Source organism: Aphelocoma coerulescens, chromosome 12 (assembly GCF_041296385.1).
Source record: "Aphelocoma coerulescens isolate FSJ_1873_10779 chromosome 12, UR_Acoe_1.0, whole genome shotgun sequence".
Classification (NCBI taxonomy): Eukaryota; Metazoa; Chordata; class Aves; order Passeriformes; family Corvidae; genus Aphelocoma; species Aphelocoma coerulescens.
Genome location: NC_091026.1, coordinates 12,517,090 through 12,531,207, shown reverse-complemented (window position 1 = coordinate 12,531,207; position 14,118 = coordinate 12,517,090). Strand labels below are relative to the sequence as shown.

The window sequence follows — 14,118 nt, the reverse complement described above, 5'->3', positions numbered from 1 at the left end:
GGGGCGGGGCCGGCCAAGGGGCAGCGGGCTGGGCGGTGGCGCGTGGGATTCGGCCAATGAACGCTGGGGGGGAGCGGTGGCGGGGCTGCTGCCGCCAAGATGGAGTCGGTAGCGCTGGTGGCGCCGGTGACAGCGCTGGAGTTCGCGGGGGACGTGCTGCTGGCGGGTGAGCGGTGGGACCGGGACGGGGCGGCCGGCGGGACCAGCGGCGGCGGCTGACGCGGTGTCCCACAGGTATGGGCCCGGAGGTGGTGGCGTTTCGACTGAGCGGCAGCGGGCCAGCGGAGGCGGCGGGCCGGCGGAGCGTGCTGCGTGAGGCCAGCGTGCAGGGGCTGCGGGCCGAGCCGGGGCCTGGGCCGGCGGCGCGAGTAGCGGTCTTCGGTGGGCGCTGGCTGGCAGTGCTGGCGGTGCGGCGCCACGGAGCGGGCGGCGGGCCACGGCTGGCGGCGTGCGGCGGCGGGGCCGCGCGAGAGCTCGGGGCGCGGGTGTGGGAGGTGCGGTGGGTGGCGGGCGGGCGGCTGGCGCTGGCGCTGGGCGGTGGGACCGTGGCGCTCTATGAGTGGCGGGGCGGTGGGCGCTGGCTGCGGCGGGCGAGCTGTGGCGGGGCCGGGGCGCTGCGCTGCGCCGTGCTGGCGGGGGTAGGTTGGGAGCGGCTGGCGCTGGCGGCCGGCACGGCGACGGGGACCGTGGTGGTGTGGCGGGCGGCGGCGGCGGCGGCCCCGCAGCGGCAGCTGCGCGGACACCGGGGCGCGGTGCTAGCGCTGTGCTACGCGGCGTCGCGGGGGCTGCTCGCCTCCGCCTCCGAAGACCGCAGCGTGCGGCTCTGGGCCGTGGGCGAGTTGGGCGGCGGGGAGGGAGACGGGGCCAGCGCCTGCCTGCTGGTGTGCTACGGGCACGGGGCGCGAGTGGCCGCCGTGGTGCTGCGGGGGCCGCTCCCGGTCAGCGCCGGGGAGGACGGCGCCTGCCTGGAGTGGGGTGGCGGCGGCGGCGTGCGGCGGGCGCGGCGCGGGCACCGAGGGGCCCTGCGCGCCTTGGCCCTGCGCCCCGCCGGCGGCCGCCTGGCCACGGGCGGCGACGACGGCGGCGTCCGGCTCTGGCGGCCCCGGCGGGCGGCCCCGGAGGGGTTCCCGGCGGTTGCGGCGCTGGGGGCCCCGGAGCGCCCGCGGGCCGTGCTGCTGGTAGGGCCGCGGCGGGTGCTGGCGCTGGGCGAGACGGGTGGGCTGGCGACGTTCGAGGCGGCTCAGGGGCGGTGGGAACCGGTGCTGCACCCCACCGCCAGCGGGCCCCGCGCCGTGCTGGCGGCTGCCCCGCTGCACGGACGGGACGAGACTCTCTGCGCCGTGGCCGGCGGCGACGGGCGCCTCCTCCTTTTCGCCTTGAGCCGGCCCGGGGCCGCCGCCAAGCACAGGCTGTTCGAGGGGGCCGTGCACGGGCTGAGCTGGGCCCCCCGCTCCGGGTTGCCCCCCGCCACCGCTGCTGCCCTTCTGGCCTCCGGGCCCGACGGGGAGATGCTCTGGCTGGACGTCACCCACCGCCCCGGGCAGGCACCCTGGGTGCGGCTCATGGGTCGGTATCTGCTGCCCCCCTGCAAGCAGCGCTGGCACACCTGCGCCGCCTTCCTGCCCCAGGAAGGGCTCCTTGTCTGCGGGGACCGCCGGGGCTCCCTCCTCCTCTTCTCCTGCAGCAGCTCCTCGGGGTCAGCTGCAGAAAGCACCAGCATTGCCAATGGTGGCACTGACCCGGTTGCTGAGGACTCCAGCAGCGAGTTGGAGCCCTCTTGCTTGTTGCACAAAGGGGCTCTTCCTCTTGAGTCCCCACTGTCAGTGCTCTTCGGACTCCACGGGAAGACAGGAGTTACCTCGGTGACCATCCACAGGGGCTACATTTACAGCACTGGCCGGGATGGTGTCTACCGCCAGCTCCGCCTGCAGGACCAGCAGTTGGAGGTCCTGCAGAAGCACAGGCCCTGCAAAGGGCTGCAGTGGATTGAGGAGCTGCGCTTCACCTCAGATGGGGACCTGCTTGTGCTGGGCTTTCACGCTGACAACTTCGTTGTGTGGAGCAGCAGAACGGGCGAGAATCTCCACTGCATCCCCTGTGGAGGCGGGCACCGCTCCTGGAGCTATTACAGCAGCCCCTTGGCCGAGGTGTTCGCCTTTATCAAGTCCGGGGATGTGATGCTGTACCGCCGCGAGGCTGAGCCCTGCGAGCAGCAGGTGCTGCTGGCATCCCTGCACGGCCGGGAGATCACCTGTGTGCGGCACCTGGGGGCCATGGAAGTGCCCGGCCATGCCTCCCTTAACGTGTTTGTCACCGGCAGTGAGGACACCACAGCCTGTGTTCTGGCGCTCAGTGAGAACTCTCGGGCAGCTGTGCCCCTCGCCCGCCTCAGTGACCACATTTCCAGTGTGAGGGCATTGGCATTTGCCATGGGACCTGGAGATGAGGGTTTTGGTGATGAGGGCTTGTCTGCCCTGCTCTTCTCTGCAGGTGGCCGGGCACAGATTGAGTGCTACCAGCTGCTGTGCACTGGGGACACAGTATCTAAGAGTGCTGTGGCCTGCCAGGTCATCCATGTGGCCTCCCACCGTCTGGACAAGCACTGGGAGCAGAAGAAGAACAGGCACAAGCTTGTCAAGATGGACCCAGAGACAAGGTGATGCTCAGGGACTGCCCAAGGCAGGGTTAGTAGTGATCACAGTGTGGGAGGGTGTTGGGAACTGCATGGGCCTCCACTGGAATACTTGCTCTGTGCAGCTGCAGGCTCACAGCAGAGGCAGACAGGGCCAGTGTGGCTTCGCATATGATTCCTGGTGTACAGTGTCCCGTGGGCCTCAAGGGGCTTTTGGTGTTAGGGAAAGGCTCAGGGCTGCTCTCCTGGGCCACCCCCCTCCATGGGGCCACAGAGGTGTTGGTGAGTGTTGTGTCTTTGCTGCAGGTACATGTCCCTATCAGTTGTGCCTGGGACCAGCACCAAGCAGCTGCCAACACCCTGGAAGTTCCTGGCTGCTGCCTGCAGTGATGGATCAGTCCGGTGAGAAGCCATCGTGGGGCCTGACAGGGAGAATGGAGCTGGTGGTGGCAGCAGAGTGGGCTCCGCACAGGAGGCTGCTGCCATGGATATGACCTGCTCTGAGCTGGGCATAGGACAGTTCGTGGTGGGAAATGGGACAGTGGTGTCAGGGGCTCCTATTCTCCCACAGCCAACTGCCCTCTGCTCCATTACAGGATCTTTGGGCTGCTGGAGGCTGCTCGGAAGTTGGTGCTGGTGGCAGAGTCATTTCACCACCAGCGCTGTGTACTGAAGGTGGAGGCGTTCCTGCACACATGGGCAGAAGGGGAGAGGTGAGCCCAGAATGCTGGGCTGCAACCGCTGGGTTGTGGGGAGAAATGTCTGTCCTCACAGGGACGGCAGCTCAGCAGGTAGAGGGAAGGGAGAAGTTAATCCCTGGGGGCTGTTCTGCCACTTCCATGGATCTCAGTGGAGACCCTCAGGGCTGCAGCCAGAGACTCCCCCTACACCCCCCTTCTAGGAGGCACCTCCTGTGCAGTGCAGCCACTGATGGCAGTGTTGCCTTCTGGGACATCACTGGCCCCATCATGGACGCAGTGGATGCCCTGCACCAAGCAGAGGGAGAGATGCAGCCCTTGGGTGAGTGCTGCTGCCGGGCAGCTCTTCTGCTCCCTCTGACTAAGGTGAGAGTTGCTCTCCTAACTCTGAGCCTGTTTTCCCAGCCCTGGACACCCCGCTGGTCACCATCATGGCCCACAGCTGCGGAGTGAACAGCCTCCACATCCGCAAGACACCTGAGGGACAGTACCTGGTGGCCAGTGGCAGCGATGATGGCTCCATCCATGTCTGCCTGCTGGAGGTGGCCCTGGGCAGGGGTGAGGCTGCAGCAGGGACCTGCCTGCAGGTCCTGGAGCGGGTGTCTAGGCCCTGTGCCCATGCTGCCCACGTGACGGGGATCCGGGTGCTGCGGCCAGACCTGCTGCTCTCTGCCTCAGTGGACCAGCGTCTGACCCTGTGGAACCGGCTCCCGGGTGAGCTGGTCCCCCTCAGCAGCACCTTCTTCCATGTGCCTGACCTGGCCGAGCTGGACTGCTGGGAGGTGGTAGAGGCCGGGGGTGAGCTGCGGTACTACTGCGTGCTCTGTGGGCAGGGCCTGGAGATGCTGTGTGGCACAGCCCCCTCCAAACCTCCTCCACAAGAGGCTCCCCAGTAATGGGGTAGGTGTGTGACACATCGAGGTCCCTTCCTGCATTGGGAGGGCACCCTGCACTTGGGCTCTGCCCATCACTGCGGCCCCTGCCTTCAGCCTGCACACTGATGTGTCCTGTCCTGAGAGGACAGGCATGTTTGGCTCCTTTAGGGGCAGCACAGCCATGGCTGGCATGCTCAAAACTGGTGGTCTCAGGGAAGAAGGCAGATGTGATCCTGCCTGGACAAGCCTGGGGCTCCCCAGGCAGTAAAGAAGTGGGGTTGTCAGTCCCCCGTGCCCAGGAGAAGCTCTTTCTCTCCAAGGTGTGAAGGACTCATGCCTAGGCTTTCCGGTCTTGGTCTCAGAGAGGAGCTGTGCATGGGAGGGCACTGAGGCCATGGCCTGGCCCTGGTAGCTTGAGAGCAGCAGGAGGCCAGGAAGGGTCCAGGCACTGGTGTGACATAATGGTGGGCTGCAGCCCTGTGTGCCCTCAGACAGGGCCCTGTGTGATAGTCCTGGCCCTCCAATGCTGAGGATGGTGCTGAAATGCACAAGGATGCTGACCCTCACAGCAGCACCCTGTGGTGTGAGGGGGTGGCTGCCCACAACTGCCACGTGGGTTGTTCCTGCACAGCAGAAGGACCCAGGACAGTCAGTCTGAAGGAAGGACAAAGAACCCTGACGTCAGACACACAGAGCATTTGTCCAGCAAGAAGTGTATTGGACCCCAGTACTGGGGCCTGGCTCAGAGCCCAGTGGGAGCCTGGAACCTCAGGAGCTCCCTGCCAGCATGGAGCTCCCTCCAATAAACAGTTTTGAGGGAAGTTAAGTTGGTGTCTGTCTGACTTTGTCATGACTGGTCCCTGGTGCCACCTCCCTCATACTCCCAGCCCAGCTGCTGGGGTGCCACACAAGCCCTTTTCCCTTCTGCTGGTGTGGATGTGGAGGGGCATCCGTGTCCCACACTGGACACAGCTGCAGGGAGCACAGACCAATCCCCAAACACCATGGGCCATGCCTGCCAGTGGCACAGCCCCTCACCCTGCCGGGAGAATGTGCCCCATTCTCCCCCACAAAATGTGGTGTGTAGGTGACTGTCACACCATGGCACAGCTCTTCAGGGGTGGCTCAGATCTGGCTGAGAGGAGGGAGGTGCAGAGTTGCCAGCGCACTGTGGAACACATCCCTCACTGCTCCCAGCAGCTGGAGGCGGGCAAACATCTGGTCAAAGAGGTGAGGGAACGGCTCCTGCAGGGAGAAGGGTGGCAGCTTGAGGCTGGTGGCCAAACTGCCCCTCGACAGGCTGGCCATGCAGGCATTGCTGCCTGTGCACCCTTGGAGGCTGGGGCAGGGGGAGATCACACTGCTGTCACCATTCCCCACATGGCTGCCCCCCAAGTGCAGTGCAGCCCCAAAAGGACTGCAGGGCCACAATGCTGCAGGCTGGGACATCCAACTCACCCCCAGGATGTGCACCCGGTTGTAGTAGGAGCTGAAATCCATGCTGAGCTGGATCAGGAACTTGCATACCTGCAAGGCAAAGACATTCCCATGGCACAGTGAATTCTGGCTGCTCTTGGGCCCTTATCCACCCCAAGCACAGCAGAAACTGCCCCAGGGGCATTGCAATCTATTCTGTCAGCATCTGCCCTGTGTTGCTCACCAGTGGGCAGCACCTGCTGGCGTGGAGTTTTGCCCTGGGCTGGGACTGCTGGAGCAGTATCCATGGGTGCGATGGCACATGGCACTTACTGTCTCTGTGTTGGCAGTGATCCGGATCCCCTTGGAGGGTGGGGGCAGCTGTGCTGCCTGCTGCAGGACTTCAGGGAAGGGCAGGAGATAGTTGAAGAGCAGGAGCCATTCGCCCTGTGAAGGGATTACATGTCTCAAGTGTCAGATTCTCCTGGGCCAGTAGCATCCATCGCCAGAGACAAGGGTGCACAGATCTCCCCATTCCTCCTCTCAGCACTCACCTCTTCTCGGAGGCAGGAGAAGTTCAGTTCAGACACTGGTGGCAGAGGTGGATATGTGCCTGGAAAGCAGGGAGACTGTTGTGCCCAAAGAAGCACCTGTGACTCCAGGAGTGGCTGTCAGAGGAGAGTGGTGGGGCTGGTGCTCACCCCGCTCCACAGCCCGCTGGAAGGTGTTGAAGAGTGTGGCCAGCCGGGCACAGTTGTACATCACGAAGGCACCGCTCTTCGTTCCCTTTGTGGAGATGCTGTTGTTCTCCAGGTCCAGGGTGATCTGAGGGCAGGGAGAAGCCACAGTCCAGGCTGCTCATCACAGATTCACTCTGTACCCACAGCCTGCCAGCCCTGGCTCCATGCAAGCCACTGTCCTACCTGACTCCGATGAGCAGTGCTCAGCATCTCAAACCTGATGGCAGCCACTGTCAGGGTATCAATCACCTCTGTCCAGGCCTCATCTGTGGAGAACATAGGTGCCATCATGCACAGCTTGCTCCATTCCCATGTACTGATACCCCCAGCACCCAGGCAGGAGACCTGTGCCAGGACCAGGTAGTAGTGAGGACCACCACACCACCCATCAGAAGGAGTTGCTTTGTGCCAGTGCCCTGGATATACAGATGCCTTCCCAAAGCAAGGGCAGCACCTGGCTCAGTTCTGGAGGGGAGAAGGAGCACCCTGCAGGGGTGCAGCCCGCCCTGGCTGTGGACTCATGGGAGCAATGAAGGTGGGATGGAGCAGCATCCATGGAGCCCCACAGCAAACTCTCACCTTGTGCAAGCTCCCCATACTTTATCACGGAAGCTTCATACATCTGGTGCTTTCGGAGCCTGGGAGAAACACAGACACTTAGAGCCATACACTGTGGGCTAAGCTGGCCCACAGGGAGCCTTGGCAGGAGAGAAAGCAGCAGGTGCCTTGCACACTAACTTACTGGAAGTACTGGTCTGCTCCAATGGGCGATGAGGGGTTAGTCACCTTCACAGGCCCACAGACAAGGTGTTTCTGAAAGACAGAGAGGCTGAGGCTGGGAACTGAGTGAAATCCAGCCCTGTTCTAAACCTAGTCCTGAACCAAGGATGGATGCTGGGGGCAACACTGAGGAGGGTCAGAGGTTGCTCTTGCTCACCTGCAAAGCTGTGTGGACTCCCGGATCCAAAACCCTCCAGAGCACATCCAGCTGCTGCTGCTGGAATTCCTCCTCACAGTTCACCACATGTATGACGCTGCAGCAACTGCTCTGGCCTTTGGCCTGCAGCAGAGCACAACAGGGAGCTCAATCCTATTGCCTGGCAGAAGGGAAGGACATTTGGGAAGCGAGAGGCAGGCAGTGCCAGGGGTCACTCACTGGGCACTGCAGAACAGCTTCCTGCAGCTCAGCCAAGGACCACAGTGTCCCCTCCGTCACTGAAAGAAGGAGGGACACAGTGGGACAGGGGGTTCTCCAGCCCCTGCCATCCCACACCATCGGGACTGCCCCAGGCTCAAACCAGACTGAAGGGGAATAAGAGGGGAAAGCAATTTGTGTCCAAACCCCCCTTATTTTTGTTAAAAAACAACTGAAAGGAAACAGGCCTATTTGCAGCCATTCAGCCCCCACTGCCACACCTGGGCTGTTGTACACATGAGGCTCACCGAGAAACACATCTAGATTGGGGTCGTAGCCCACCAAGCCCTGCTGCTCCACGAAGCTCTTCAGGTGCACCTTAAAGATGACACCCTCGGCTGTGCCCGGCCCCTGCTCACAGGCTGCGGCACAGGGGCACTGGCCTAGCGCTGCCTTCAAGGCCGAGACGGCGTCAGTGAGGGACGAGCCACCGGAGCCGGAGGGCCAGCAGATGCGGAGCTGCCGCAGGACGTCCCAGCTCCTATCCTCGGTGAGGGCGGGGACCAGGCGGACGCCGACCCTGCGAGAGAGGGCGAGGCAGGCAGTGGGAGCGGCGGAGGCTGTGGCACGGGGCCGGGAGGAGGACGGGACGGAGGCACTCACCCCTGGGCGCGCAGCAGCTGGGCCAGGTGGTCGGCCAGCAGGACGGCGCGGAGGTGGCGGGGCCGCAGGGCAGCGGCGCCGCGCAGGGCCGGGCAGTGCAGCACCACGCAGCCCGTCCGCGCCCCCGCCGCGGGGGGAGCCGGGCCGGGCAGCGGCCCCAGCAGGCGCTGGAAGGCCTCAGGGCGCCGCACCTGCACCGCCAACCCCGCCGGCGTCTGCCGGCAAACCCGCAGCGGCAGCACTGCTGGGCCCCGCAGCGACGGCACCGCCGACACGGCCTCGGGGGGCACCTGCGGGCGGAGTGCGAGGAAGGGTCCGGGCTGCACGTGCACAAGGCAGTTCCACCCCCGGCCCCATCAAACAGTTCCCGCAAATCCCCGCTCCCGACCGAGGCCTGCCCGCGCCGCCGCGGCCTACCTGCCCGCCGGGAAAGGCGGCGCTCAGCGCGGCCCGCGGCGCCAGGAAATCCCGGTGGCGCAGGTTGCGGGCGCCGCTCTCCTTCACCCAGAGTGCGGCGGGCCGCCCGAGCGCCCCGTTCAGCGCCCGCAGCGTCGCAGCCACCCCCGGGCGGCCCTCGCCCATCTCCATGGGAGCCCAAACGCCGCTTCCGCCACCGCGACCGGAAGTGACATCCCGCCTCGCCCCCCCCGCTTCCCGCAGGTGGCCGCCATGTTGGGCGCGGCGCGCGGCGCTCCCGGGCGGCCATCTTGGTCGCGGGCGGGTTGGCCGGGCAGAGCGGCCATCTTGGGGGACCGGGCGCGGGGCCACCATGGTGGGTGTGGCGGGCGGCGGGCGCCGCCATGATGGGTGCGTCAGGTCAGGACCATGGCGGAGGCTGCAACCAGGCACCCCGAATGGCCCGGGAGGGTCTCAGTCCTGCTCAGCCTCACCCCAGCAGGGCCATGGTGTCACCCTGAGGGGCCTAGGAGTGGTGTCCTCTCTTCTCCAACACTGGGGTGCCCAGATCTAAAACCCTCAAGAACCGAGCGGGGGCAGGAGCCAGAGGCCATGTCGGGTTCGGACAGGCCCGGGCAGGAACGGGCTGCCCAGGGCAGGGAGTGTAGCCCAGCTGAGGGCACGGCCCAGCCCACAGCATGGCCCAACTGTCCCTGGGCTGTTGGGAACAACGAGGGGCCCTGGGAGCAGGTCCAGCAGCCTGAACAGTGGTGGAAAGGGAGGTTTAGATGGGCTGGAGGGTGTGAGGCAGACCCTAGCTGTGGCATGGTGTCACTGGCAGACCCTGGCTGGCCAGTCCAGCCTGTCCAGCATGAGCCCCAGGGCTTGGCTGGGCTGTGACATGATGGCTGAGAACACCAGCGGCACCTGTGTGCTCCCAGCATGGGCTCTGCATGGCACAGCGATGAGCAGCTGTGGGTGCAGGCCCTGCGATGCCCCCCAGGCCTGCCCCAGTGGGCTGCTCCTGTCCAGCACATGAGCAGTGTCTCACTTATCAGCCCCAGGAAGAAGGAAGTGGAAGCGATTAGATCATGCCAACGTGGTCTTGATTACATCTGCAGAGCTGAGCTGCTCCACAGCAATGGTTCCAGCACAGATCTGACAGAGGGCTCACGCTGTTGGCCAGCTCCCTGAGAAGCATGCTGGGGACTGCTGAACTGGGGACAGGGCAAGGGCCCAGCACACCCACAGCCCCATGGCACCAAGCCTGCTTGACAGGGAGCAGGGATCCAGGAAGCACCAAACCCCACCACAGCACACATCCTGAGGAGCTAGGGACCTCCCTCTCTACCGTGCCCTTCCTGCCCTCGCTGTGAGGCCGGGGGGGGGGGGGGGGGGGAAGAGCTCTGCCTGAAGGGCCCAAACCGGTTCCTCCAGGGCTTGTGTGCATGTGGGAAAGAGGGGGAGCAGGGCGAGGGCAGATCCTGCTTCGTGGGCTCTTCCAGGAACACAGCAACTCATTTTGGGCTTCCTCAGGCAGCTCTGGAGCCCCGGGGCTGCAGGCCACAGCCCATGAGAATCTGCAGCCTCAGGGCAGGAGCGGGAACACGTCCCCCAGCCCTGCCATGGTGGGGTGCTCCCTGCACCACCCACAGCCAAGAGGTGATCTGAGAATCGCTGCTCACACCAGACCAACTGCTGACTGTCCGCAGGACAGGAGCTGCCCAGGACCCCTGCCTGGCCAGGGCAACTTGCTGGACCTTGTGTCACCACTCAAGGTGGGTCCAGGCTGGATCCATCCACATCCCTAGAGCATCCCTGCAGGCCGCCCACGTGGGCCCTGGCAGCGCAGCGGCCTGGGGAGGGCTCTCAGAGGTGCCGAAAGAGCTTTGGACAGACACGACATCCCCGATGGCTCTCTGGCTGCCTGCTCAGCGGGAGTGATCGTGTCATTCCAAAGCCATCTCTCTCCAGGGGTTGGATCCTGCCCACCACTGCAGGCACTGAGGTGCTGCGGGGGCCAGGGAGAGCTGGCATGGGCAGGAAGTTTGGCAGTGTCACACAGCCTGCACCACCCTGGTGCAGGTGACCACATCCACCCTGGTGCAGGTGACCACATCCACCCTGTGGCCAAGCAGCCATGCTCCTCATACTCTCCCAGGAAGCCAGCTGCTATTTTTAGCTGTTGGGGGCACAAGAAACAGAAGAGCCCCCAGCCCGGTGCAGGGGCTGAGCAACGAGGCTGGGCACCGGTGAGCCCCCATCCCGATACCCCCCTTCTCCCAGTGTGGCCCCAGGCGCTGCCCCAGCCCCAGGAGGGGTTGGAGTGGGACACGCGGCTCTCGCCCAAGCACAGGGTGGAGGGCAGGAATGAGGGGCGTGGGGGGCGAGAGCGCGAGCGCGGGTAACGAAACCCCAGGGCAGCTGGGCACAGCGGGAACAGCTGCTTTTGGGATTCCGTTGCCCGCGCTGGCGCCGCGGAGGGATGGGCACGGGCACCACGCCATGCCACCCCGACCCTAGGGCAGTCGGTGGGCTAAGAGGGGAGAGGGCGACTTACCGGCGGGGACCGGGGCGGAGGAGATGCGTGGGAGCCGCCGCCGGGCCGGTGTGGCCGGGGGTGCTGGCAGAGACCGGGGTTGTGCTGCCGGCTTCCCCCGCGCCGCGGGCCGGGTGCCAAGGGGAGGGCGGCACGACCGAGCCAAAAGGAAACGGCTCCGAACAAAGCCCCGGTGGGGCTGGAGCAACTGGTGCCACCCCATCAGCCCCCGACGGGGCCCGGAAACACGAGCCGTCCCCAAGGGAGGGCACCTGCCCCGGCACCTGCGCCCAGAGGCGGCACGGTCCGGTCCGGCCCCGCCGCTGCCAGCGCCCCCAGCCCCCGGCCCCGGGGAGGAACCCTCGGAACCGCCATGGGGGGAATTGAAACCGCGTGAGGAACCCCACCGGCCCCATGCGGAGCTCTCGCGGTGTCGCCCGGGGATCCCTGGGACCCTGCGCTGGCCAAGGCTGCCGGCTGTGGGAATTCCTGATGCCCACGGCACGGCACAGCACGGCACGGCACGGCGGCGGGAAATGCCCAGCCGCCACTGCCGGGGAGCTCCCCTGCAGTGTCAGGCTACGGCTGGCTCAGGGTGGGTGACACAGGTGGGGGACATGGGTCCCCTGCCCCAGGGTACCTCTGAGCCCGCAGTGCCACCGGCCTCACCGAGCGCGGCAGGAGGAGGGGGGAGGGTGCGGCGGGAGGTCCCGGCGGCGGCTCGGGGCGTTCAGCCCGGACTGGCAACAGCCGCCCGCAGTGGGGCACGCGGGGAACCGGGGCGCCGCGCCGAGCCTGGGGCAGCCCCGGGACACCGGCGGGGCCGACCCAGGAGCGCAGCCGAGACCCGGGCCCGCTTCCTCCCGCCCGGGGAGCCGCCCGCTCCCCTCTCACCTCCGGCCCCGCAGCCTTCGGCACAGCAGCCCGGGCCGGTCCACAGCCCCTCCCGGCGGCGGGGCCGGGGAGGCTCCAGCAGGACAGCCCGCGCCCTGCTCCCGCCGTGCCGCTACCGCCCCGCCGCTGGCCGCTTTCGGTTTCGCTCCGGCGCCTACCCGGGCGCTGCAGGTCGGGGCACGCCCGGGCCCGGGGGCGGGGGGTGTGTGAGTGTCGCTGCCCTCCCGCCCCTCAGGACCCGCGGGCGGGGGGACCCCGCAGTGTCCCCGGGAGCCCCGCTCCGACCCCGCTCCCCTGGTGGCGCTGTCCCGGCCCCGGCCGCCGGGGGGCGGTAGCGGCGGGGGCGGGGCCGCTCGGCGGTTCCGGCGGGGTCGCGGCCATGGCGGCGGTGGCGGCGCTGCGGCGGCTCGTGCCGGTGGTGGGGCGGGCGGCGGGCAGGTACCGGCACCGCGGCTGCCCTGCGACCGGGACCGGTGCCTGTAGGGCGCCGTAGGGTCTCCGAGGAGTGTCCGTGGGCCCCACGTGTCCCAGCTGCTCCTTGTCCCCGCAGAGCGCCTTGCCGGGGTCACCGGCTCACGCCGGCGGATGATGAGATGTACCAGCGAACGCGGGTGATGGTGCTGGAGCCGGAGTCCCCGAACATCATGTTCATTGAGGGCTACAGCACCCGCGGCTTCACCATCAGCGGAGACGTCGTGGTGGGGCCCTGCGCCGTCCTGCCTCGCAGCATCCTTCAGTGGAACGTGAGTGCCCGGCGGCGGGACGGGGGCTGCCGGTCCCCACCGCGCACCGGGGGAAGCCCCCCTCAACGCCCGCTGTGTTCCCGCAGGTTGGGTCCCACCGGGACATCTCGCACGAGAGCCTGTCGCTGTTCCGGCTGCTGGAGCCCCAGATAGGTACGCGGGGCAGGAGGGGCGCGGACTGCCTTCCCTTCGGGCCCCTGTCGGGGTGGCTGTGCGGGAGCCATCGGTCCCTGCAGGAAGGGCAGGTCCGGGGCGAGGCAGCTCGAATGCTGCCCTGCCCACCCTTGTCGTGCCCTCGTTGCAGAGATCCTGGTGCTGGGCACAGGGGACAGGGTGGAGCGGCTCCACCCCGCCACGCTGAAGCAGATGCGGGAGTGCGGGATTGCTGTGGAGGTGCAGGACACGGTAAGGAAGGGTGAGCACAGACAGCACCCCATTGAAAGGGAGGGAGGGGGTCATATACCTTATGGGGAAGAACCGAGTCTCCTTTTGAGGGCTGGAGCTTCACTCATTCCCTTTTTCTATTCACAGGCAAATGCATGTGCAACCTTCAACTTCCTAATGAATGAAAGGCGCGTGGTGGCTGCTGGGCTCATCCCTCCGCGGGGCACCTACGGGATGTAGGCACTGCCTGCCATGCCCATGTGGGCTCAGTGGTCCTTCCCCTGCCTGCCTTGAAGCCCCCGACATCACCACTCCCAACTGAGAAACGCTCCAGACTGAACTGTCTGGAGCTGCCAGCTGGGTGATGGCTCTGCACACAGGCGGGCTGTGAGATAGTGGGCTTAGCTCTTCCCTGCATTCCCTGGCTTCTTGGCGTCCCTGCCCAGTCTGGGCTGGGGACTGTGGGGCACAGCACAAGGCTTTGCTGGCAGCACTGCTCCCACAGCCCTGCCAAGGTCATACCCTCACCTTGGCAGCAGGACGCCTCACCCTGAGATAGGGTGAAGGCTGGTGCGGCGAACTGTACCCCCGGGCACATCGGGGGCTCCATGAAGAAAATACATGTAAATGGCAAGTACAAGAAACTGTGTGGTGGTTAATGCACAGCACAGTGAGGCTGTAACAAGTTGATGGGGCATGTGCTCACCTTGGGCACTGGGGCAGCATGTGTGGTGGTGGGATGCCACACACCAGCAGCTCCCTGAGCACAGCCAGCACCAGCAACTGGTGTGTCCCAGCTGGTGCTGGCCTGGCTTGGACTTTCCCATGGGGCTTTTTACCACCCCAGCACCCCTGTCCCGTGGGTGGTGTTGGTCCAAGGATGCTGCATCCCCTCTCCTGGGAGGCTCAGCTCCAGCAGGGGACATGGAAAGGGTCACTGTCCTGTCCCACCATTGGTTGGTTCATGGTTGGGGATGTCACCCCTGGGGAAGAGGGTACACGT

At 66.1% G+C, this 14,118-nt stretch overlaps 3 protein-coding genes across 6 annotated transcripts; 2 read left to right on the top strand and 1 right to left on the bottom strand.

The window, feature by feature from the left end:
• Window positions 1-38: 38 nt before the first annotated feature.
• Window positions 39-5,031, top strand: WDR6 (WD repeat domain 6). The gene is given in 7 exon segments (XM_069028452.1): window positions 39-65; window positions 67-166; window positions 235-2,656; window positions 2,939-3,034; window positions 3,229-3,345; window positions 3,534-3,652; window positions 3,736-5,031. Coding segments are annotated over 7 exon segments (3,354 nt in total). The 5' UTR covers window positions 39-56; the 3' UTR covers window positions 4,227-5,031.
• On the bottom strand, window positions 4,900-9,929 carry DALRD3 (DALR anticodon binding domain containing 3). The gene is given in 15 exon segments (XM_069028457.1): window positions 4,900-5,450; window positions 5,664-5,732; window positions 5,955-6,068; window positions 6,176-6,234; window positions 6,323-6,446; window positions 6,545-6,627; window positions 6,941-6,999; window positions 7,104-7,174; window positions 7,299-7,421; window positions 7,518-7,576; window positions 7,805-8,076; window positions 8,160-8,449; window positions 8,577-8,783; window positions 8,786-8,913; window positions 8,916-9,929. Coding segments are annotated over 15 exon segments (1,824 nt in total). The 5' UTR covers window positions 8,962-9,929; the 3' UTR covers window positions 4,900-5,330.
• An 859-nt stretch (window positions 9,930-10,788) lies between these two features.
• On the top strand, window positions 10,789-13,753 carry NDUFAF3 (NADH:ubiquinone oxidoreductase complex assembly factor 3). Of its 4 annotated transcripts, none has more exons than XM_069028463.1 (5): window positions 10,789-10,807; window positions 12,539-12,731; window positions 12,818-12,884; window positions 13,036-13,136; window positions 13,263-13,753. In XM_069028463.1, exons 2-5 carry the CDS (start codon window positions 12,582-12,584, stop codon window positions 13,353-13,355), a joined length of 411 nt encoding a protein of 136 aa, XP_068884564.1. In that variant the 5' UTR covers window positions 10,789-10,807; window positions 12,539-12,581; the 3' UTR covers window positions 13,356-13,753. The 4 variants fall into 4 exon arrangements, with proteins under 4 accessions (XP_068884564.1, XP_068884561.1, XP_068884563.1 ...); XM_069028460.1 differs by lacking the exon at window positions 10,789-10,807 and adding an exon at window positions 11,597-11,689; XM_069028462.1 differs by lacking the exon at window positions 10,789-10,807 and adding an exon at window positions 12,100-12,159.
• Window positions 13,754-14,118: the final 365 nt, after the last annotated feature.

What these genes read in the sequence shown, in the direction of transcription:
- NDUFAF3 (XM_069028460.1), top strand. Translation starts at nt 11,631, where the DNA reads ATGCCCAGCCGCCACTGCCGGGGAGCTCCCCTGCAGTGTCAGGCTACG. An exon ending in CAGGCTACGGCTGGCTCAGG is followed by an intron (nt 11,690 to 12,538) that starts GTGGGTGACACA and finishes TTGTCCCCGCAG; the next exon opens with AGCGCCTTGCCGGGGTCACC. An exon ending in GCAGCATCCTTCAGTGGAAC is followed by an intron (nt 12,732 to 12,817) that starts GTGAGTGCCCGG and finishes GTGTTCCCGCAG; the next exon opens with GTTGGGTCCCACCGGGACAT.